At 49.1% G+C, this 24506-nt stretch overlaps 1 protein-coding gene across 1 annotated transcript in view; it reads right to left on the reverse strand.

The window, feature by feature from the left end:
• The window catches only part of LOC119964218 (interleukin-12 receptor subunit beta-2-like), a 194251-nt gene that overhangs the window by 66098 nt on the left and 103647 nt on the right, over positions 1 to 24506 (reverse strand). The window contains exons 9-12 of the mRNA XM_038793502.1: positions 21958 to 22117; positions 16495 to 16577; positions 3306 to 3513; positions 2304 to 2534 (exon numbers count right to left, since the gene is read on the reverse strand). Of these exons, the coding sequence (XP_038649430.1) occupies positions 2304 to 2534; positions 3306 to 3513; positions 16495 to 16577; positions 21958 to 22117 (682 nt within the window). The remainder of the gene's footprint in view (positions 1 to 2303; positions 2535 to 3305; positions 3514 to 16494; positions 16578 to 21957; positions 22118 to 24506) is intronic.

The raw sequence follows: 24506 nt of genomic DNA on the forward strand, positions 1-24506 counted from the left end.
ACGGCTGTTAAATGTGGTGATGAATCTGTCGGGGGCTCTGCTACCAGAAGTGGTGGTGTCCATGGATGCGGAGAAGGCATTTGATCGGGTGGAGTGGTGGTACTTGTTTGAGGTTTTGGGAAGGTTTGGGTTTGGGCATGGGTGCGGTTTCTGTATGTGGCACTAAGAGTGAGGGTGAGGACAAATGATATGAGCTCATAAAGCTTTGACTTACACAGGGGTACAAGGCAGGGTGCCCGCTGTCGCCGCTGCAGTTTGCGCTGGTCATAGAGCCACTGGCTATGGCTCTCAGGGGGTCGGCAGAGTGGGGGATTATTAGGGAGAGAGGGAGCATCAGGTGTTGCTCTATGCCGATGATCTCTTGCTGTATTTTTTGGATACATTGGAGAGTATGGGAAGGATAATGGGCCTGTTGGGGAGGTTTGGATGGTTCTCGGGGTACAAACTGAATGCGAGGTATTCCCGGTGAATGAGCTGGCACAGTAGGTTAATTTAGGGGGGTGCCATTTACGGTAGCGAGGGATAGGTTTAGTTATTTGGGGATTCAGGTCGTGAGGGAATGGACGGGGCTCCATAAGTGGAACTTGACGAAGCTGGTGGAGGAGGCCAGGGAGGATCTTAAGAGGTGGGATACACGGGACTTAACATTGGCGGGGAGGGTCCAAGCAGTTAAAATGAATAATCTGTTGAGGTTCTTGTTTATCTTTCAGGCTCTCCCGATCTTTATGCCAATGCCTTTTTTTGGAAAGTGGACACGATCATTTTGGACTTTGTATGGGCGGGGAAGGTGCCGAGGGTGGGGAGGACCCTGTTACAGAGGCAGAGGCAGCAGGGGGGAGGGGGGGGGGGGTTGCTGTTGCCGAACTTGCTTCATTATTATTGGGCGGCGAATTTGGATAAGGAGACGCGGTGGTGGGAAGGAGAGGGGGTAGAATGGGTTAGGTTGGAGGAGGAACCTTGTAAGGGGTCTAGTTTGAAGGTTACGGTGACGGTAGCATTGCCAATAGCTCCGAGTAGGTATTCAGGGAGCCCAGTGGTGCAGTCCATGGTGAAGATATGGAATCAGCTGAGGAGGCATTTTAGGGTGGAAGGGATGTCGGTGCTAACGCCGCTGTCGAGAACCATGGGTTTGAGCCGGGGGGATGGATAATGTATACAAGAGGTGGAGGGAAGTGGGGCTGGTCAAGGTAAGGGATTTGTATTTGGAGGAAGGGTTCGCCAGTCTGGAGGAGCTAAGGGAGAGGGTAGAGCTGCCGAGGGGGAGTGAGTTCAGGTATCTGCAGATTAGGGACTTTGTGCGAAAGGTCTGGAGGGGGTTCTCTAGGTTGCCGGGATACATCCTGCTGGAGCGACTGCTGCTTCTGGATGTGGAAGGGGAGGGAAGAACTGGGGATATATACAAGCGGCTGGGGGTGCAGGGAGGTGAGCGGGTGGTGAAGATCAAGGAGAAATGGGAAGCGGAGTTGGAAGGGGAGATCAATTGGGGAGTATGAAGTGAGGCACTGTGAAGGGTAAACGGGACCTCCTCTTGTGCAAGGATGAGCCTGATACAGTTTAAGGTGGTGCACAGGGTGCATATGACTGGGCGAGAATGAGTGGGTTCTTTCAGGGGGTAGCAGATGAGTGTGAGAGATGTGGGCGGGGGTCAGCGAATCACAAGCACATGTTTTGGGGTAGTGAAAAATTGGGAAGATTCTGGACATGAGTGTTCGTGGTCTTAGCCAGGATAGTGGAGGAGGAGGTGGACCCGGACCCATTGGTGGCGATATTTGGCTTTTCTGAGAAGCCGGAGCTCATGGAGAGGAGGAAGACCTCTGTCATGGCCTTCGCCTCTTTGATTGCACGGCAGTGAATTTTGCTGGAGTGACGGTCGGCATCGCCACCAGGGGTAGCGGCATGGTTGGGTGACCTGTCCGACTTTCTGCGGTTAGAGAAGGTAAAGTATGAGTTAAGGGGCTCAGCAGGGGGGGTTTGAGAAAGGTTGGGGGATGTTAGTGACTGTGTTTGAGGAGCTGTTCATCGCAGGGGGAGGGTGAAAAAGGGGAAAATCCTGTACACTGTACAGTTGATTGCTGGGAGGTATGTTTCCCGGGGTGTTTGTTTGCTGTAACCTGTTTTGACACGTTTGTAATAAAATACAATTAAAAAAAAAATGATAATCACCATCAGTCAGCTCTCTGTCAAAAAGGGACAGGAGCCGTTGGTTCTTGAGGACTGTGGCGACTTTCATTGAAGTAACATGTAACAGAGTTGGAAGACTTTGCATGGAGCAAGCAATGACAGTGGTATTTATTCAAACTTACTTCTTTCTGTTAGATATTCCTGAGGTGAAAGAATATGCCCTATAAACAAAGAGTGCTTATCCCTGGGAATTCTCTTCCAAGCAAATAGCTGGTTGTTGCTGCCAACTGCCTCTCTCCAGTCGACTACATAACCCAGAATTGGCTCATTGGTTTCATCTGGTGGTTTCCATTTGACATAGATTTCAGAGTCTCCAGCTGATGACACGATAAGGTTTCTGGGAGCCATCATATCTGTATGGTGGTAGATATAGTCTAATGATATTTCACAGTGAAACTGGGCTACATCCAATATTCTGCCATTATGCATGTATCAAACCGACGTACCAGAGTTCACAATCCCCTCTGTTTGAATGCAATGACATATTTCAGCCCTGGCCCCAAAGTATTAGTGTGACAATTTAGTTCTAGTTAGCTTGTGCCCTCCCACACTATCAATAGTTGTACTTTTTGTTTTTGCGTGTTGGAAAAGATAAAAATAAAATGTGGTTGTCACACAATTCTACAGAACTGGCTCATAATGGTGGGGTTGAAAATTTCTATTGCTGAGGTGTGAAGCAAACAGCCCAGCTATTGGGCCACAATCATTGCGGTATCAGACTGAATATTTATCCATTTTGGAGGGCATCAAGGTCATTTTGTTTTTGTATTTTCATCCACAAACCTGGAATTCAGGGAGTGGGTGAGGGGCTTGATGTTTGTCAAAGCCTCATGTAACTCTTTGCTGGTAGATATTGCAGCAGTGTGCCCAACAAGACTTTTGCCTCTTGCTTACACCCCCCCCCCCCCCCCCCCCCCCCGGTATAAGATGGCACAGTCTCCACTCAACACCTTTCAGTTCAAAGGGGGTTATTCTGAGAATTGAGTGGGAGTAGAATCTATATCTGTCCCCATCCTGTAACAGGAAGAATCAGTATTTTTTGTTTACTTTTACCGAGATAAAAATGTTTGTCCCTTTCACGAAGGTTCAAAGAGGAACTGTCTCCTGTAAATAATAGGAATTACTTGCTTCTCCTATGTGGAGCACTGCAGGTGTAGAGTTTCCCTTGGAGTTAAATGCAGTAACAAAGATGTTGTCTGGTGCCCAAGGTGTGTGCCAGCTGTACTGAGTCTCTGATACACTGCACACTCGGATGGTCACTTGAAGTCCATTTTGTTGATAAAATATATGATAACCAAGAATGATGCCCCTAGTTTCCTGAGGATGGAGAGGCTAGGAATGGAAAAAACAATTACACAACTGAAAAATATCAGCTCAGAAGAATATAAGCTTGTAGCCATCTTAACCAAAGATTACAGGCACAATTCAGCCACAGCGTTACGCCCGACACGAATCTCACGAGAGCCCCAAATTGGGCTCTGCACAGGACACTCCGCTGATCAAAAGTCACCTGACTCCACATGGCATGATTTCATATTCGCCGTCACTGAGCCATTAGACTCATTTAGATATTTGGACATCACTGTCACTTGGCGGCTGGGAGTCAACAACCACGTCTGTGAGACCGCGACAAGGCGCCATTTAGCACTGATTTCCACAAACATGGACCAGGCATGACGGCACCTTGGGGTGTCTCACAGGCCACCAGAGACCCTGGGTGGTCAGGGAAAGGGCAGGGTAGTCCCTGGCACTCCTCTGGTACCCAGGCACCTTGGTTCTGCCAGCTTGGCACTGTCAGGGTCCCCAGATGTCACTGCCAGGGTGTCAGACTGGCAGCACCAAGGTGCCCAGGTACCAGGTTGGCATTGCCAGGGGTTGGTCCTAGGAAAGGCCTTACCCATTAGAGAAGGGGTATCCAGGGGCCTCAAGAAGGTTGGGGGTAGAGGGGGGATGAAGTCCTTATAGTTGCGGAGGCTTGAAAGGCAGGGGTGCAGAGATGGCATCCCAATCGGCGAGAAGCTGTTCCTGCTGGCGATCTGAGCTCAAAAAGGAAATGTCTCCTGTAAGTAACAGCAATTCTTGCTTATCCTAGGTGGGGCACTGCAGGTGTAGAGTTTCCCTTGGAGTTAAAGGCAATAACAAAGATGTTCCTGATGTCCCAGGTATTTGCCAGCTATACTGAGTCTCTGATACATTGAATCGCGGCACTGCAGTCACCGAGAAACACCCCGGCTAACACGCTTGAGTCAGGATTTTAACCTTTTTCTGCTGAATCATACCCTATATTTCTAAAATACCTACAGTTCTTCAGGAATTTTCCTTCTCATCCCCTATAGAACTGCTGTAGAGTTTGATGGATTAAATCAATGTGGGAAGCTATTTGCTCCTTCTCCAAATTTCTGACCTTGAAAGGGGATGGAGAACCAACTTACTGCGGTTGATAAAGTCACTAAATATTGGGACTTAAACATGGTGGGTGGGATCTACCGGCCTTGCTGTGCCTGACTTGGTAACGCTACGAGGCTGTTGAATCCACAAAATTTATGATGCTCAAGACGTCTCGCGAGATTCAACCAAACCTCGTGAAACCTTGTGATCTGGATCTCGTCCTCACTGGGTGCAATCCAGATCAGCAAATTTAAATGAGCCATTTGGCCTCTGCAGCGATACCTTGACTGGGCGCCGTTTAGTACTGGTCCACACAGCAGTGGGGGGGGGGGTCTCCCAGACCACTGGAGATCCCCAGGTGGTCGGGCTCTGGGCAGGGTGGTACCCTGGCACTCCCGCTGGCACCCAGGCACCATGGCACTGCCAGGTTGGCCATGGCAAGGTGCCAGGGTGCCAGATTGCCTGTGCAATGAGGTCGGCCCAGGATGGCATGCCCTTGAGAGCGGGGATGAGGGGGGCTCGAGGATCCCGGAAGAGGTACGTTGGGTGAAGTGGGGGAAGGGGGGTCTGGAGGCCGTGGTGGGGTCGCCGAGGGGAGTCAAAAGATCGGGGCTGCCTTAAAAATTGCTCCCTTGATCTGTGAGCTGTCTTCCTGCATTGGCAAGCTGAGCTCGTCAGTGTAGGAACTGACTAAAATGTGGCCTCAACGGGACGTTCCTCGCTGAGGCCAATTAAAACGGCAAAGTGCCGTTGAATAGCGGGATGTTTCTAGGTGCTGTAGCCTCCGAGAAACACCCCACTAAATGCACACAAAAGCGTACTCAGTTTTGTTCCCGATGAGTCGCGCCCAGTATTCTGATTACTGCACTGGAAAGATTATACTGTAAGCTTGTGCAAGGTGGGACCCTTCTGGATTATACGCCACTTTAAAAAGTGTCGGCCCTCAATGGGATGAGTTTTTGTGTGAACATTTCCATTGGATGGAAGTTGGGTGGGGACACTCCAATGGAAGTGATCCAAGGCCCAATCAATTTTCATTCTCGAGTCTCATTCTGTCTGCTCCTGCTCACGTGTTTTGAACAACTCTCTGATTGGAGGAGATACAAATTTTGGAGCTCTTGTCGTCCAATTAAGTTAAAGAGCAGAAGGATGTGATGCTGAGGGAGGGGCAGTAGAGGATCAAGCTTCGCAGGGTGAGGTACCCTCAATTACGACGCGAGAGCGCGGTCGGTAATCAAAAGGCTTTAATCTAAAGAGAACTGAACAGCTTCCGAGAGAAGTGTGCTCACCACATGGAGCCTTATCCTATATACCGTTTCCTGGGGGCGTAGCCAGAGGCGGAGTCCCCCAGGGTTCCAAGCATCTTAAAGGGGCAAGGTATTAAAGGTCAGGTACCGTTTACAGCTATTATTAATACCCTTCATCACATTTACCCCCTGTTTAAAAAAAAACATAGTCCGTCGGGGGTGAAGTGGAACTATAAGTTCAGTCTTTGTGGTGATCTGATCGTCCACGCCTGACTTTCGCTGCTCCGGTGGTGGCGCTGTGGATGCGGTCGGTTCCGATGGTTGTATATCCGGGAGTACGGTTGACTGAGCCTTTGCCCGCCTTGGGGGGGGGGGGGGGGTATCAGGGGTGATTAGGATGATCGGTGCCGGTGCCGGGCTGGGGGGCAGGGGGCGGTATGGGGGGCGCTGTCGGAGTCGGCAGTCGGTGCAGGGCGGGGAACGTCGGTAGAAGGGGGGGGGGGGGCCGGTGGGGAAAACGTCGGGGTCGGTGGGAGAGTCGGTGGGGTCGGTGGGAGAGCCAGCGGGTGCCAGGTCTCATAGGGAGACGGTATCCTGCCTGCCGTCGGGGTGCTCGACATAGGAGTAGTGAGTGTTTGCGTGCAGCAGGTGGACCCTCTCGACTATTGGATCCATTTTATGGCTCCTCACGTGTCTCCGGAGTAGGGCTGGTCCCGGAGTCGTCAGCCAGGGTGGAAGCGAGACCCCAGAGATGGACTTCCTGGGGAAGACAAACAAACGATTGTGAGGGGTCTCGTTCGTGGCCGTACAGAGGAGCGACCTAATAGAGTGCAGGTCATCGGGTAAGACCTCCTGCCAGCGGGCGATTAGGAGACTCCTTGACCGTAGGGCTAGGAGGACAGCCTTCCAAACTGTCGCGTTCTCCCTCTCCACTTGCCCGTTTCCCTGCGGGTTATAGCTCGTCGTTCTGCTCGAGGCGATGCCCTTGCTGAGCAGGTACCGACGCAGCTCATCACTCATGAACGATGTACCCCGGTCGCTGTGGATATAAGCGGGGAAACCAAACAGTGTGAAGATGCTGTGCAGTGTCTTGATCACAGAGGCCGAGGTCATATCGGGGCAGGGGACAGCAAAAGGGAAGCGGGAGAACTCATCGATCACGGTGAGGAAATAGATGTTGCGGTTGGTGGACGGGAGGGGCCCTTTGAAGTCCACACTTAGTCGCTCAAAGGGCCCAGAGGCCTTTATCAGGTGGGCCTTGTCTGTTCGATAGAATTGCGGTTTGCATTCCGCACAGATCTGGCATGCCTTAGTCATGGCCTTGACCTCCCCTGTGGGTAGGGCAGGTTGCGGGGCTTGATGAAGTGGGCAAGCCGGGTGACCCCCGGGTGGCAGAGGTCATCGTGGATGGATCTCAGGCGGTCCAATTGCGCGTTGGTGCACGTGCCGCGGGACAGGGCATCTGGAGACCCGTTGAGCTTCCCCGGGCGATATTTAATATCATACGTGTAGGTGGAGAGCTCTATTCTCCACCTTAGAATTTTGTCATTCTTTATTTTTCCCCATTGTGCGTTATCGACCATAAAGGCGACCAACTGTTGGTCGGTGACGAGATTGAACCTCCTACCCGCTAGGTAGTGCCTCCAGTGTCGCACGGCCTCCACTATGGCTTGTGCCTCCTTCTCGACTGCAGAGTGCCGGATTTCCGAGGCGTTGAGGGTTCGGGAGAAGACGCTACTGGCCTGCCTGGTTGAGGGCAGCAGCTAGGGCGTCGTCTGATGCATCGCTTTCTACCTGGAAGGGAATGGCTTCATCCACCGCGTGCATGGCGGCCTTGGTGATGTCGGCCTTGATACGGCTGAAAGCCAACTGGGCCTCAGCCGTCAGGGGAAAATAACGTGGCCTGAATGAGTGGTCGGGCTTTGTCCCCATATCTGGGGACCCACTGGGTGTAATAGGAGAAAAGCCCCAAGCACCGTTTGAGTGCCTTGAGGCTACGGGGAAGGGGAAGTTCCTTAAGGGGACTCATGCGGTCGGGGTCTGGGCCTAGGACCCCATTGTCCACGACGTAGCCGAGGATGGCTAGCCGGGTTGCGTGAAACACGCATTTCTCTTTGTTGTACGTGAGGTTGAGGGCCCGGGCAGTCTGGAGGAACCTCCTCAGGTTTGCGTCGTGGTCCTGCTGGTCATGGCCGCAGATGGTGACGTTGTCCAAGTACGGGAAGGTCGCCCATAAGCCGTACTGGTCCAGCATATGATCCATTGCCCTCTGGAAAACGGAGACTCTGTTTGTGACACCAAAAGGGACCCTGCGTACGTGAAACAGCTGACCGGCTGCTTCGAAAGCTGTGTAGGGGCGGTCCTGTGGGCGGATAGGGAGTTGATGATAGGCCGATTTAAGGTCGACCGTGGAGAATACTCGATACTGGGCGATTTGGGTCACCATTTCTGCTATGCGGGGAAGTAGATATGCATCGAGTTGCGTAAAGCGGTTTATGGTCTGGCTATAATCCACAACCATTCGCTCTTTTCCCCGGAGCGGACTACCAATACTTGAGCCCTCCAAGGGCTGCTGCTGGCCTCTATTACCCCCTCTTTTAGTAGCCGCTGAACCTCTGACTTGATGAAGATCATGACTTGGGTACTGTACCAGCGACTCCTGGTGGCGACGGGCTTACAGTCGGGAGTGAGGTTCGCGAAGAGGGAGGGTGGCACAACTTTGAGTGTTGCCAGGCTGCAGACTGTGAGTGGGGTCAGGGGTCCGCCGAACTTCAGTGTCAGGCTCCGGTGGCTGCCCTGAAAGTCCAGACCGAGCAGCAGGGGGGCGCAGAGGCGAGGGAGGATGAAGAGTTTAAATCGGGTATCTTCAGCGCCTTGAATCGCGAGGTTTGCGACACAATAGCCCGTGATTTGTACCGAGTGGGACCCCAAAGCGAGGGTGATAGTTTGGGAGTCGGGGTGGGTGTGCAGGGAGCAGCGCCTTACCGTGTCTGGATGGATAAAGCTCTCCATGCTCCCGGAGTCGAATAGGCAGGGAGTGTCGTGGCCGTTGGCTTGAACCCGCATCATCAAGTTCCGCAGGTGCTTTGGCCGCGATTGATCGAGTGCGATCGCTCCTAGTTGCGGGCCGTCAGAGTCGAACTCACAAAATGGCCACCGCCGCCAGTCAGCGGGCCGGGCAACGCTGACGTGGGTGCTGGCCTTGCCCACAGAAATAGCATGGGGAACCCCCGGAGTGAGCGGATCGGCGCGCGACACAGGCCTGTAGCGTGGCCGAGTCTGGAGGGGATCGAGAGGGGTTCGCAAGGCCCGCGGAGTACATACGGAGGTTACGGTGGGCCGTTTCGAGAGAGGAGGCGAGCGTTACCGTGCCCTGGAGATCATTTGCCCTGTCTTCTCAGAGCCGCTGTCGGATGTACGAGGACCTAGATACCGGACACAAGGGCGTCGCGAATATGCAAGTTCCTGTAGTCTTCTGCCGTCACTGCTTCGTGGTTGCAGTTCCTCGCGAGCGCAGTGAGTCTTTCCACGAACCTGTCCAGCGTTTCCCCGGAATGCTGGCTGCAGGTTGACAGCAAATGTCTGGTGTGTACCTCGTTAGTAGGTTTTATGAAGCGTTTCTTCAGTATTTCGACCGCCGCATCATAGGCCGTAGCATTCTCGATCACGGCGGAGAGTCGGTGGCCCACCCGGCCATGTAGTAAACGCAGTTTGCGAGTGCTGTCGACATCAATCGTTGAGGAGTCCAGATAGTCCTCGAAACACCGGAGCCAATATTAAAAAATTTCCGGGGCATCCGGCGACCTGGCGTCCAGGTTGAGTTTCTCCGGTTTTAGAGCGCTGTCCATCTTGATGTGTCTGTAGATTAAATTGAGGCACCCTCAATTACGACGTGAGAGCGAGGTCGGTAATCAAAAGGCTTTAATCTACAGAGAACTGAACAGCATCCGAGAGAAGTGTGCTCACCACATGGAGCCTTATCCTATATACCGTTTCCTGGGGGCGTAGCCAGAGGTGGAGTCCCCCAGGGTTCCAAGCATCTTAAAGGGGCAAGGTATTAAAGGTCAGGTACCGTTTATTAGTTATTAGCAGTTATTAATACCGTTCATCACACAGGGATCCTTTGTTGGGTCTGCATTAATGCTCACCTTGACCTGATAATAATAGTTTAAAAGCCTGTATTTTTTTTTCTGAGCAGCCGTTGGATGTTTAAAGACCACTTACTGGGTCTCAATCGCAACTACCCATGGACGTGGCACCCTCCTCCCTCCACTGGTACTTCAAAATTACTCGCAGTAGCCATATTGGGATATTTTAATGGGTCTCCTGCATGCTTCCGGCAGGTACAAGGCCTGATCAAGTTCAAGGTCCCAACCAAAATTGCACAGCCCCGGTATAAGTGGGAAGGAGGTAATAAGTCCTGCATGGCACCATTCTTCTGCTGTGGTCCACAGATTAATGTTGAAGCCGTGCCTCACCCCGATCTCCACCTTCTATCCCATGCTTATTTGATTTTGAATTGGGCAAAAGCTTTCAGGAAAAGAATTAAGAAGGAATTTCAGAAGTTAAGAAAAGGAACATATACATGTAATCGCCCAGCCTGTCACAAGGGGGAGCTATTGGAAAACTAATCACTAAATTGGTTGTTAAGGGTCATGAGGTCAGGAAGTCACTGAGTACGATAACAAAGGATCTTTTGACTCATTGTCTATGTTGAAATGTTATCCTGTTCTCACCTTGCCGATCCAGACTCAGAGACCTTACTTATGTGAAAACTTAATACCAGGTCCAATACCAATATTTTCACTTTCAGAACAATATCACTCATGTTGTTCAAGGCAAACATGACCAAACCCATCATCACTCCCACTGATACACTGCAGACGTTAGTCCAGATCGTAAACTTTTCGCTGTCTGAATTTACTTGGCATTTCTGCCATAAAATGTTTACAGAGTTGTGTAGCAACTTGTGTAGGGATTCTTTTTAAATGTTTTTTGGGAGGCATTTAAGATGGTTAATGGTGTTACTGTCAGGGCATCAAGAGCTGCCACAGCCAGGTACAGCTCCAGCGAGCAACAAATGAAAACTTTCCATACGCTAACAACATGCTTTCTCCCAAATGTTAGAAAAAATTCTTCCAATGCAACAGTGCGAATGTTTGTTTCCATTTTGTCATTAATTGTCTGCACAGCCTCTTGAAATGAGAATATGGATTTAGTGCTGAGCTTTATCTTCAAATGGAAAATACCGAGTAGAGGGACTCTGGTGTGCAATGCATAAAACCATGAATATACCAAGTAGCATCTTTGGTTTTGTATCTGGAACCACAGAATACAAAACTAAGAAAATTACAGGATCTTAGTTTGGTTGCAGCTGGAATATTCTGTAAAGTTTTGGGCACTTCATTGTAGAAAGGATGTAAAAGATATGGAAAATGTGTAAGTACAATTCACCAGAATAGTGCCATGGATCACAAGGTTCTAGTTATCAAGAGTTGTGAAGCTTTGTTTTAAGGCAAGGACTGATGCATTGCTTCCATTGGTTGGTGAGGTGGTCGCGAGAGGGAGAGATTTAAGATAGTCAGAAAAAGAACACAAGACAGCTTAGAAAAAGTGGGCAGGATTCTCTGTTAGCCATGCCAGAAACTCGACCGGACGGTGAATCGGTCATGAAGCCAAAACTGCGGCGGGTCCCGGGCGCACGCCAGAATGTCATGCTCTGGTGCCTCAACAGCGAAGTCACTGCGTTCTATGTCGCACATACAGTAAACGCCATTCGCATATCGTTTATGGGCTTGACCTGGTATTCTCCGGAACCATCAGCGATGCTCCGCCTCCACCGAGGGAAATTCGCGACAGCGTGATTATCTTGTGGTTGTAAAAATGGGAAAACAGGCGCCGTGGCCGATGAAGGAGAGAGAGGAGGTAGGGCAAGCAGAGGGCTGACCATGAAGCGGGTATCCTGGATCGGACCGCAATTGCCATGGCCTGCAAGGCAGCCATCTCGCTGCGCATCCCACTGATTGTACACCATGACCCCTGGTCGTGCAGAGTGACACCTGTCGAATGGGTGGGTGCCCCCCCAGCACAGAGGAATGGTGCAATGTATCTGCCAGACCATGGTACACCTGGCACTGCGGGGAAATGGAGGGGGACACCGACCCCCGGTGGCCATCAAGGTGACAGGGTCCTTCCAGGCGCCAAGTGGGGACCTGTCCGGAATCTCAGAGCTCAGTGCGCAGGTGCATCGTCACAGAGATCCTATAGGCCCAGTCGCCACAATATATCAAACTCAATGTGGACTGAGGCCACCAGGATGCCTGGGCAGCGGGATTCGCCTTCATCGGCAAGATGCCCTGGGTACAGGAGGTGATCGAATGGATGCATGTCACCCTACAAGCACTGCCCCATGACAGGCCGGTTTTCACAAACCAAAAGGGGTTCCAGTCGATGAATCTGCAGCAGTGTGTGACCATCAGCTGCACTCCATGAACATCTGCGCCCAATACTCAGGAGTGCGCATGACTCCTCCTTCACCCTGACATATTCAATGGTTCCTGATCTCCTTGAGGTGCCCCCACCTCCCGCTGAGGGTTTGGCTCCTACGTAGCAGGGGTTATCCGCTGGGGTTGTGGCTGATGCCGCCCATTGGGAGGCCACAGACCGACACTACTTCGACGCCCAGCCACAACCATGGACATGATCGAGCGGTTCTTCGGCATCCTGAAGATGCGGTTCAGGTACCTGGACTGCTCTGGAGTGGCCCTCCAGTATAGTGCTAGGAGGGTCTCCCACATCGTGGTGGCCTGCTGAGTCCTCCACAACATCGTGCAGCAGAGGGGCGACGTGCTGCAGAAGGATGGTGAATTCTAAGCCTCATCCGACAAGCAGGATGTGGGGGAGGGCGAGGATGGGCAGGCACGAGAGGCCGCATAACATGTGTGCCAGGGCCGCTGCGCACGGGATGCTCTAATTGCCTCCAAGTTCACCAACTAGGGAGCCTGGCCAGCGGCAAGGACACCCATCCCACCCCCACCCCCCGGCCAGTTACCCCCTCCCATGAACACCCTCCCTGCGCAATCCCCTCTGTGATTCCTAACTACTTCACTACGGGGTGCAGACCCTGGTTGACTGTAACAGTGGGTCCGGCCCATGGGATGGAGGGTGATGACAACCCGCTCTGGGATGAGTTCTGGTGCTCTGCATCGCTCTGACTCCTACCCATGGTAGCACTTTCCACCGTCCACATGGGTGATCACCGCATGTGAGCTGGCCGTTCCATTACACAGTCCCACCAGATCTTTGGGGTGGCGGAGGTGGGGACGGTGGAGGGGAGAGAAGGGTGAGGGTGGGACACCGCAGTAGTGAGCACTAGCTGAACTGGGGTCCCTGTGCAAAGCTCACCTCCAATGTCAGCCCATCCTCCCTTCCCCTGCCCCCTGCGCCCCCTCTGCAGCCAACCCAGACCAGCCCATCCCTCACGCCCTTTTGACAGAGCACAGAGGCAGGTTGCGACATTTTGCACAGGTGTTTAATATGAACAAATATACAGTCTGTGCCCTAGCCCCTATAGCCAAGTTCACCAACTCGTGCCACCCTAAATGGTGTCTACCTTTATGGCCTCACAGATCCCACCGCTACGCTGAGGTGGATCCCCACGCAGTACATCAGGAGTGGAGGCAGCCTTGTGATCTGGGATCCCTTTGGCGGCTGTCTACTGGGGCGACTGAGCCTGGATGGGCCTGGTTGTTGTTCGGGTGCCCCAGGTGGGCCCGTTGGCCACCAGGCTGACACCTAGGTGGCATTGCCAGGATGCCCAGGTGGCACCAGCAATGCCAGGCTACCACTCTGCCCAGAGGGCATTACCTGGACACCTTCAATCCCCTGGGACACCTCCACGAGTGCCATTCCGTCTGGTCCCCGTTTGTGGAGATCAGCACTGAACGGCACTCGCCGAGGCCTCCAAGGTGACGGGGTAGATCCCAACGCATCGGGTGCCTCGGGAAACTGAATATTAAAGTAAGACTAGCTGCCTTGCTCTAATTTGCAGATTTGCCAAAAGATGATCCCGCCCACAATGAGCGGAATTCACAACGCAACGTCTCACGAGATGGTGTTAGAAATTACCAGAATGTAATAAGAGCTGACTGTAGTATGTTAACCAGTTGCAGAATCAACGGGGCCACAATATATCGAACACATTTTGGGCAATGCTGTTAAAGCAACCTTGGTGAGTTGCTACAGTGCACCTTGTCGATGGTGTACACTGCTGCCACTGGGCATCGTGGGAGAGGGACTGAATGTTGAGGGTGGTGGATGTCAATTAAGCAGCTGTTTGCCCTGGATGTTGTCGAGTTTCTTGAGTATTGTTGGAGTTGCACTCATCCAGGCAAGTGGAGAGTATTTTAATCACATTCCTAACTTGTGTCTTGCAGATTGTGGACAGGCTTTGGGGAGTCAGTAGGTGAGTTATTCGCCGTAGAATTTTCAACCTCTGACCTGCTGTTGTAACCACAGTACTTATGTTGTTCATCCAGCTCAGCTTCTGGTCAATGGTAACTCCCAGGATGTAGATGGTGGGGGCCCTATTCTGCGATGGTAATGCCATTGAAGGCCAAAGAGAGATGATTGGATTCTCTCTTGATGGTCATAATCTGGAGCATGTATCGTGTGAATACTACTTGATATTTATCAGCCCAAGCCTGAATGTTGCCCAAGTTTTGCTGCATATGGACATGGCCTGTTTTGTTATCTCAGACTTGCAAATGGTGCTGAACACTGTACAATCATTATTGAACATCCTCACTTCTGAATTTATGATGGAAAGAAGGTACTTGATGAAGCAGCTGAAGATGTTTGGGTCTAGGACACCACCCTGAGGAACTCCTGCAGTGATGTCCTGTGATGGAGGTGATTGACATCCAATAACTACAAGCATCTTCCTTTGTTCCATGTTTGCTCCAACCAATGGAGAATCTTCCCTCTAATTCCCACTGACTTCAGTTTTGTCGAGGCTCCTTGATGCTATACTCGGTCAAATGCTGCCTTGATGTCAAGGGCAGTCACTCTCACCTCATGAATTCAGCTCTTTTGTCCATGTTTGGGCCAAGGTATTATGCAGTCAGGAGCTAAGAGCGCTGGAGGAACCCAAACTGAGCATCAGTGAGCAGAACAGTGTTGTGTAAATGCTGCTTGATAGCATTATTGATGACACTTTCTATCACTTTGCTGATATAATATATTAATATTTAAAAATAACTGGTTAGGAGAATTAAAAGATTACCTGACTCAGATGTGGGGAAAGGGTTAGTAATTTAATTCAACTGAGAAACTTAAAATGAAAGGCTTATTGCGTATATAGTTCTGGACTGGACATTGCTGGGGTTAGAAAGAGTAGGAGAGAAAATGAAACAAATGAAGAAATAATGACTATGTGATGCTAGATTTGGATTTTAAAAGCCTGTGTTTAGCCGAAGGAAGGGATGGTAATGGAGGTTCTAGGGAATAGTAGTTAAATATGGAACAAAGCAATGAATTTTGATTTGGATGAAGTAAGGCTACAGAGACAATGATATATATGTACCCTGACAGATTAGAGGGAACAAGAAGGAAAGTTTGACGGAGTTTAATATTGAACTTTGCAGTTAAATCAAGTTAACAATAGTTTTCTGAAACGGCCTGCTTCTCTTAACGCTTGGTAGACTTAAGAGAAACTTGCAATATAATCAGAAATTAGGTCAGATTTGTTGCCAGGTGACCAGTTTTTCTTAAGAGCCTCTAAAAGATCTTGGGCGGGATTCTCCCGTACCCGGCGGGGAGTGGGGTCCCGGCGGGACAGAGTGGCGTGAACCACTCTGGCGTCGGCCTGTCCCAAAGGTGAGGAATCCTCCGCACCTTCAGGGGCTAGGCCGGCGCCAGAGTGGCTTGCGCCCCGCCAGCTGACATGGAAGGCCTTTGGCGCCACACCAACCGGGGCCGAAGGGACTCTGCCAGACGGCACGAGGCTGCGCATGCACAGGAGCGGCAGTGACTGCTGACGTCATCCCTGACATGCACGGGGGGGGTTTCACCTACGCGCCGGCCATCGTGGAGGCTGACACGGCCGACACGTAGGAAAAGAGTGCCCGCAAGGCACAGGCCGTCCACGGATCGGTGGGCCCCGATCGCGGGCCAGGCAACCGTGGGGGCACCTCCTGGGGTCAGATCGCATCACCCCCCCCCCCCCCCCCCCCCCCCCCCAGGACCCTCGAGACCGCCAATGCCACCAGGTCCCGCCGGTAAGGGACCTAGTCTAATCTACGCCGGCGGGACTGGCAGAAAACCAGCGGGACTTCGGTCCATCGCGGGTCAGAGAATCGTCCGGGGGGGGGGGCGCTGCTAGCGGCCACCGACCTGCGTGGCGCGATTCCCGCCCCTGCCGAATCTCCAGTGCCGGAGAATTCGGCGGCCGGCGGGGGCGGGATTCACGCCGCCCCCCCGGCGATTCTCCGACCTGGCGGGGGGTCGGAGAATCCTGCCCCTTGTTTCAGGAGCAGCCCAGTTCGAGGTACACATGCTCTTTCATCTTAACTGTCTACATTGTAAGCTCACATTAGCTCCCTGTGAAAAACAATGCTGTTGATGGCTTTGTCACTAGGAGCTGATTAACAAAATTACAGGGATAAGGTGTTGAACATACCTTCCAGGAGATGATTATAGTTCTATGTTTGTTTGGACCAATTGGTTCACATAAACTCCACACATCTAAAGTTCCAACAGGCACTGGAAACGTTCATTAGAGAAGAAAAATAAGTTTTGCTGGTAGATTTGGTGTTTAACAGTAACATCACTTACAGCTAACCATATCAAGCATATCAAGCATTTGAAATAGTTTTCACTAACACAGTGGACACTGTTTACTGTTTATTCAAAGTGTTCATTGATTGATCAGTCAATGCATATTGTTTTTATATGGCTTTTGCTACTTTAACCAGGCAATAAATCTGATTGCATGAATTCTTATTAACCTAACCAGTACATATTGGCACAGAATTAAGGGGTTGGACACAAACCCATCTCTGAATGTAATGTTGGGGATGAAGTTCACCCAGCAGCTGACATTTTGTTTGGGTTGGAAAGGCAGGGGCAATCTCAACTCAGCTTTTTAGGGGATCGAGGACACAGTTTAGGCTGTTCCCGGAGCTAATTAGTGGCTGTCGGGGCTCCTGCCCCATTAAAAGGCAGGAGTCCACCCCTATGATGGATAATTCCAGCAGTACCACCAGGAGCAGTGGCCACTGCACACAGCCGAGGACTTGGGGTGGTGGGTTAAACATAGAAATTAGCAGGAGGCCATTTAGCCCTTCGAGCCTGCTCCGCCATTCAATATGATCATGGCTGATCATCCAACTCAATAGCGTGTTCCCACTTTCCCCCCATATCCTTTGATCCCTTTAGCCCCAGGAGCTGTATCTACCTCCTTCTTGAAAACATACAATGTTTTGGCTCCAGTGCTTCCTGTGGTCGTGAATTCCACAGGCTCATCACTCTCTGTCTGAAGAAATTTCTCTTAATCTCAGTCCTAAGTGGCCTACGCCATATCCTTGGACGGTGACCTCTGGTTCTGGACACCCCGCTCCATCAGGAACATTTGTCCTACATCTACCTTGTCTAGTCTTCTTAGGATTTTATAGGTTTCTATGAGATCCCCCCTCATTCTTCTGAACTACAGAGAATACAATCCTAACCAACTCAATCTTTTCTCAGTCAGTCCCACCATCCCGGGAATCAGTCTGATAAACCTTCACTGCACTTCCACCATAACAAGAACTTCCTTCCTCAGATAAGGAGACCAAAATGAACACAACGTTCCAGGTGTGGTCTCACAAGGCCCTGTATAACTGCATCAAAACTGCATCAACTCCTCTCACTAAGACGGCCAACATACCATTTTCCTTCTTTACTGCCTGCTGCAGCTTCATGCTTATCTTCAGTGACTGGTGTACGAGGTCACCCAGGTTGCATTGCACATTCCCCTCTCCTAAATTGATTTGCTATTTTTGCTACCAAACTGAATAATCTCATATTTATCCATATTATACTGCATATATGTCAAACTCAAGGCCCGTGGACCAAGTCCGGCCCGCGGTGGAATTATCTTTGGCCCGTGAGATAATATCTAATTACTTTTTTTAAAATTTAGATTAGCCAATTATTTTTTCCAATTAAGGGGCAATTTAGCATGGCCAATCCACCTACTCTGCACATTTTTGGGTTGTGGGGGCGAAACCCACGCAGACACGGGGAGAACGTGCAAACTCCACACGGACAATGACCCAGAGCCGGGATCGAACCTGGGACCTCAGCGCCGTGAGGCGGTTGTGCTAACCACTAGGCCACCGTGCTGCCCTAATAATATCTAATTACTATTAAAGCTGGCCCCAGCAATTGAAGCGCCTATGGCGTATGATATGGCTGATGCCGAGTTTATTCAGGTATAGTGTGAATCACAAAGTGTTGGCCTGTGGAAAAATGTTTTCATTAGAAATTACTCTGGAAAAGCTCCAGATAAAGCAATAAGAAATAAATGCAACTAATTTTTTTATTTATTTAATATTTAATGTTGTTTTTATAGGCAATAACCTAAGCTTTATTAGTTCCAGGTTCAATAAGTTAATTTCAATAAATTTTGCAAAAAAACATTGAACCAGTCCGGCCCTCGACTTGTCCCGATTTTTAAATTTTGGCCCACAGTGTATTTGAGTTTGGCACCCCTGTTATACTGCATCTGCCATTCATTTGCCCACTCACTCAACTTGTCCAAATCACACTGAAGGATCTCTGCATCCTCCTCACAGCTCACCCTCCCACCCAGCTTTGTGTCATCTGCAAATTTGGAGATATTACTTTTAGCTCACTCATCCAAATCATTAATATACATTGTGAATAGTTGGGGTCCAATTATCCCTCTAGTCACTGCCTGTCACTTGGAAAAATACCTGTTTACTCCTGCTCTCTGTTGTCTGTCTGTCAACAGGTTTTCTATCCATCTGGTAAGTGGGAGTCTTTCAAAAGTGTGTTAACTAGGGTTAAGGGTGAGCACATTCCACTTAGAATGAAGGGTAAGGCTGCTAGAAGGAGGGAACCCTGGATGACTTGGGCTATTGAGGCCATGGTCAAAAGGAAGAAGGAGGCATATGACATGCATAGGCAGCTGGGATCAAGTGGATCCCTTGAAGAGTATAGGGCTTATCGGAGTAGAGTTAGTTCAGAGATACGTCAGGAGGGCAGCACAGTGGCGCAGTGGTTAGCATTGCTGCCTCACGGTGCTCAGGTCCCAGGTTCGATCGCGGCTCTGGGTCACTGTCCGTGTGGAGTTTGCACATTCTCCCTGTGTTTGCGTGGGTTTCGCCCCCCACAATCCAAAGATGTGCAGGTAGGTGGATTGGCCACGCTAAATTGTCCCTTAATTAGAAAAAATGAATTGGTGCTCAAAATTTATTTTTAAAAATGAGAGAAGTCAGGAGGGCAAAATGGGGACATGAGATCGTCCTGGCAGATAAGGCAAAGAAAAATCCAAAGAGATTTTACAGGTACATAAAGGGCAAAAGAGTGACAAGGGAGAGGGTAGGGCCTCTTAAGGATAAACAGGGTTATCTATGTGCAGAGCCACAAGGGATGGGGGAGGTCCTAAATGAATATTTCTCGTCAGTATTTACTGTTGAGAAAGGCACGAATGTTAGGGAAATTGGGGAAATAAAAATTGATTTCTTGAGGAGTGTAGATATTACAGAGAAGGAGGTGCTGGAGGTATTAAAGCGCACCAGGATAGACAAATTCCCAGGACCTGATGAAATGTATCCCAGGACATTGTGGGAAGCTGGGAGGAAATTGCCAGTCCCCCTAGCAGAGATATTTAAATCTTCGATAGGCACAGGAGAGGTGCCTGAAGATTGGACAGTAGCAAATGTTGTGCCCTTGTTTAAGAAGGGCTGTAGGAATAACCCCGGGAATACCGACTGGTGAGTCTTACTTCTGTAGTGGATAAGTTGTTAGAAGGTATTCTGAGGGACAGGATCTACTGGCATTTAGAGAGGCAAGGACTGATTAGGGAAAGTCAGCATGGCTTTGTGAGGGAAAAGTCATGTCTCACGAATTTGATTGAGTTTTTTTGAAGGGGTAACCAAGAAGGTAGATGAGGGCAGTGCAGTCGACATTGTCTACGTGGACTTTAGCAAGGCATTTGACAAGATACCACATGGTAGGTTGTTACAAAAGGTTACATCTCATGGAATCCAGGGCAAGGTAGCCAATTGGATACAAAATTGGCTTGGCGACCAAAGCCAAAGGGTGGTTGTGGAGGGTTGTTTTTCAAACTGGAGGCTTGTAGCCGCGGTATGCCTCAGGGATCGGTGCTGGGCCCACTGTTATTTGTGATATATATTAATGATTTGGATGAGAATGTAGGAGGCATGGTTAGTAAGTTTGCAGATGTAACAAGGATTGGTGGCATAGTGGATTGTGATGAAGGTTGTATAAGATTGCAACAGGGTCTTGACTAATTGGGCCAGTGGGCCGATGAATGGCAGATGGAGTTTAATTTGGATAAATGTAAGGTGATGCATTTTGGTAGATCAAATCAGGGCAGGACCTACTCAGTTAATGGTAGGGGGTTGGGGAGAGTTACAGAACAAAGAGATCTAGGTTCATAGCTCCTTGAAGGTGGAGTCGCAGGTGGACAGGGTGGTGAAGAAGGCATTCAGCATGCAAGGTTTATATTGGTCAGAATATTGAATACAGGAGTAGGGATGTCTTGTTGAAGTTTCACAAGACATTAGTAAGACCACACATGGACTGTGTTTAGTTCTGGTCACCCTATTATCGGAAGGATATTGTTAAACTAGAGAGAGTGCTATGATGTGGAGATGCCAGCATTGGACTGGGGTGAGCACAGTGAGAAGTCTTACAACACCAGGTTAAAGTCCAACAGGTTTGTTTCGAATCACTAGCTTTCGGAGCACAGCTTAAACTTCCTTAAACCAGCTTCCTCCATCTGAGGAAGGAGCTGTTCTCCGAAAGCTAGTGATTCGAAACAAACCTGTTGGACTTTAACCTGGTGTTGTAAGACTTCTTAGAGAGTGTGTAGAAGAGATTTACAGGGATGCTGCAGGACTAGAAGGGGAGGCTGCATAGGCTGGGATTTTTTCCCTGGAGAATAGGAGGGTTAGGGGTGAACTTAGAGAGGTCTATAAAATAACGAGGAGCATTGATAAGGTAGATGGTCGGCATCCTTTCCCAAAGGTAGAGGAGTCTAGAACTAGAGGTCATAGGTTTAAGGTGAGAGGAGAGAGATACAAAAGAGGCCAGAAGGGAACTTTCTTCACACAGAGGGTGGTGAGCATCTGGAATGAGCTGCCAGAGGCAGTGGTAGAGATGGGTACAATTTTGTCCTTTAAAAAGCAGTTAGACAGTTACATGGGCAGGGTGAGTATAGGGGGATATGGGCCAAATGCAGGCAAATGGGTCTAGCTTAGTGATAGAAACTGGGCAGCATGGACAAGCTGGGCCGAAGTGCCTGTTTCCATGCTGTAAACATCTTTGACTCTATCTCAATACACTACCCCGAAATCCCGTGAGCTTTAATTTTCCATGCTAAACTACATTCTAAACTCTAATGTGGGACCTTGTCAAAAACCTTCTGAAAGTCCAAATAAACCACATCCACTGACACCCCCCTCATCAACTTTACTATTTCCAGTAGATTTGTCAGGCAAACTCCAGCCCAATGAGCACATCGGCCCTGATAATTGCAAATTTTGGGTTCAATGAAGCCAAATGTTTAAGCGGGGTTGCTTTGTCTTCCCTCTCTATTCAGATTTAAGGACAGCCGATCCTGCAAAGCTATCAGAAAGATTCCCGTGCACATGACGCATCTGTCAAAACAGCAGCAAGCAAGAGGGTGAGAAGGGGTGAGGAGAGGAAGGAGAGCACCAGATTTGGAAAGTAACAAATTGAGGACTTTGTTCTCACACATTCACACATCTTCCAGTAGAAGTTTGCTCATGGCACATGTTGATACAGTACATATTTAATATGCTTGGTGTCACAGAACAGTTCATTTCCAATATCCCACTATTTAAATACATATCAGAATTGCACTCACCTGCCTCAGGTGTTTTGTTTATAAATGACGTGCTCCAGTCACTCCAATAGTTATTGTTTTGTACGAGGTTGCAGCGGACCTGAAATTCATATTCCTTGAAAGGCTCCCAGTTATAAAAATGACCTGAATTTCCACTGATGTTAAATGCATTTTTACCAACCTAAAATTGATAACAGAAATATTTCTCCTGTGGTGGTTCTTGCTTCTCCATTTATCACTAGTTTTCTTTACTTATAAATAGATAGCAACATTTGCAACATAAATCGGCATCGCAGCAACAGTCCCTTCATAGTTTTCATGTTAGTAACTAATCGCATTGCTCAATTACCTGGATCTTTGTATCATTTCAAAGGAACACGATTATTGGAATGAAATTTTACTCAGTGTTTAGACTTACAGATCAGTGCGATGCTATATTTTTAGAGGTGCTCCATTTTGGCAGATACATTAATCCAAGATCCAGTTAAATAGATGCTTACAGTTTTGGATGTTCTGCCCATTCCATTGCACGATTTGAGGAAGAACAGGAGGTTTGTTCTGTGCTGACAAAGAGTTGCAGCTGGAGTTGTCACTACTTAAGTATTCAAGAATGAGCTTAACCTCCCCTCATAACTGACTTGAAGCTTCCATCACGGAGAAAATCCTTCCTCTGAGAGCTGCGGGCTAATCAAATATCTGGCAGCCCTCTTGTCGCAACATTCCCACTGGAAGTGGTGGCCACTGCTAGGACTACAGCAAGGCCATTGGGGCCAAGCTGGGAGGCTCCTGTGAGGGAGCTGGGGGTCTGGGGTGGATAGGGCATTGTGTGAAGGGAAATGTAAGGATGGAGGTGCCTCCATGTGGCACTAAAAGGAGCTCTACTCTCATGCCTGGTCACCAATCCACCAGGTTTCATTGGGCAGGCTGGACACTTGCCGTTGGCATCCCCCATGGGGGATGGACGGGGGGGGGGGGGGCTTAAAATGTATCCCTTTACATACATCAGTCAATCAGCAGTTCATCACTGAATTACAGATATAACCACTTCAAGTTTGGAGCAGAAAGTAGGCATAAGAACAGACAATGCATGTGTTTGTTACTCGCTGTTACATCTGCACAATTAGCTTTTTTCAAATGACTAGGTTTCTACAAATTCAGAGAGCACCCGATGCCACATTTATATGCCTAAAATTGCTATCTGAGAGCTCTCTCAACTTCATCAACAAGAAAGTATTTGATGCCCTGAATGTACAGATAATAGTTGATGCTGACCACTTTGTGCGGAATATTAGGGAGTAAACGTAATTTGTTTATTCTCAAGAAAGCCAACATACTGACAAGACTTAACCACAGTAGTTGGGCAGAATAGTTAATGAGAGTCACCAATGCTTGGTTCAACCTTGGCTGGTGATACTTTTTTGGAATGAGTGTAGAAGCAAAAAGTAAGTCCATGATGCCTTGAGCACCATCAGAATCACAACGGAACATTTCACTAGAATTCTCACATCCCATTACCGGGGCTTATAGAGGTGAAAGGAAGCCCTAGCGTATAGTCTAACAAAGGCTTCCAGAATTGTAGTGGTTTGTTCTATATTCTCTAATTTGCCAATTTGACCTAAACACAGAAGGCAAAGAAAAAGATGTCACCACTTCCATGTGCATGAGAACCTTGCTTCTGAAAGATAGGTTTTTTTAACAAATGGACCTCCTGAGATCTGGGTCCTTGAGTTTCTTGGCCAACAAAATGCGGATAATGCTTGGATAAGAATCTGCAGTTTCCTAGCTCCTCTTGTTCAATGGTTATGTATGATTCATACAGTGATAGCCCTTATTTCCTAACTGATTTACTGAGTGGCTGTGACTTTAGTAAGTAAAGCACTATGGCTGAATGGCTGAATTGGATGGAGAATGCCAACTGGCTGCTCAGTTAACTCTTTATGTTAAGTACTGAGCATCACGGAGGGCTACAATGGATATTCATCATAGGAAGATGATCTGACTGGTAAATCAGGAATTGTGACTGAGCAATAACAGGAGACATTCTCAGTCATCAGAATATCCAGACTGCAACATATTCACAACTCTATAAATGCTCTGTTCCATTACCAATCAAAACCTGACTACCTTCTGACAAGTTCACCACTTCCCCAGTGTACAGCAGTGCCTCATATCCACTGACGGACCTTGGTCTTTTGTTCCCAGTTGTATACGTATTTCCCTTTTGCAAAGAACACAAGATTTAAACATGCAACCAATTATTCCCAATGTTTCTTCACCCAAGTATCTGCCTAAATGCCCCTGCAAAGATGTGTTCAGTTGTAGGCATTGAGCTGTCTCTTCATTTTTCACAGTAAAGTTACAACACCAGGTTAAAATCCAACATGTTTGTTTCAAACACCTGATTCACCTGAGGAGGGAGCAGTGCTCCGAAAGCTAGTGTTTGAAACAAACATGTTGGACTTTAACCTGGTATTGTAAGACAGTGCTCACCCCAGTCCAACGCCGGCATCTCCACATCTTCATTTTTCAGTTAAACATTGAACAGAATGTGATATACATGGGGCAGTGGA

This window comes from Scyliorhinus canicula, chromosome 4 (assembly GCF_902713615.1).
Source record: "Scyliorhinus canicula chromosome 4, sScyCan1.1, whole genome shotgun sequence".
Taxonomy (NCBI): Eukaryota; Metazoa; Chordata; class Chondrichthyes; order Carcharhiniformes; family Scyliorhinidae; genus Scyliorhinus; species Scyliorhinus canicula.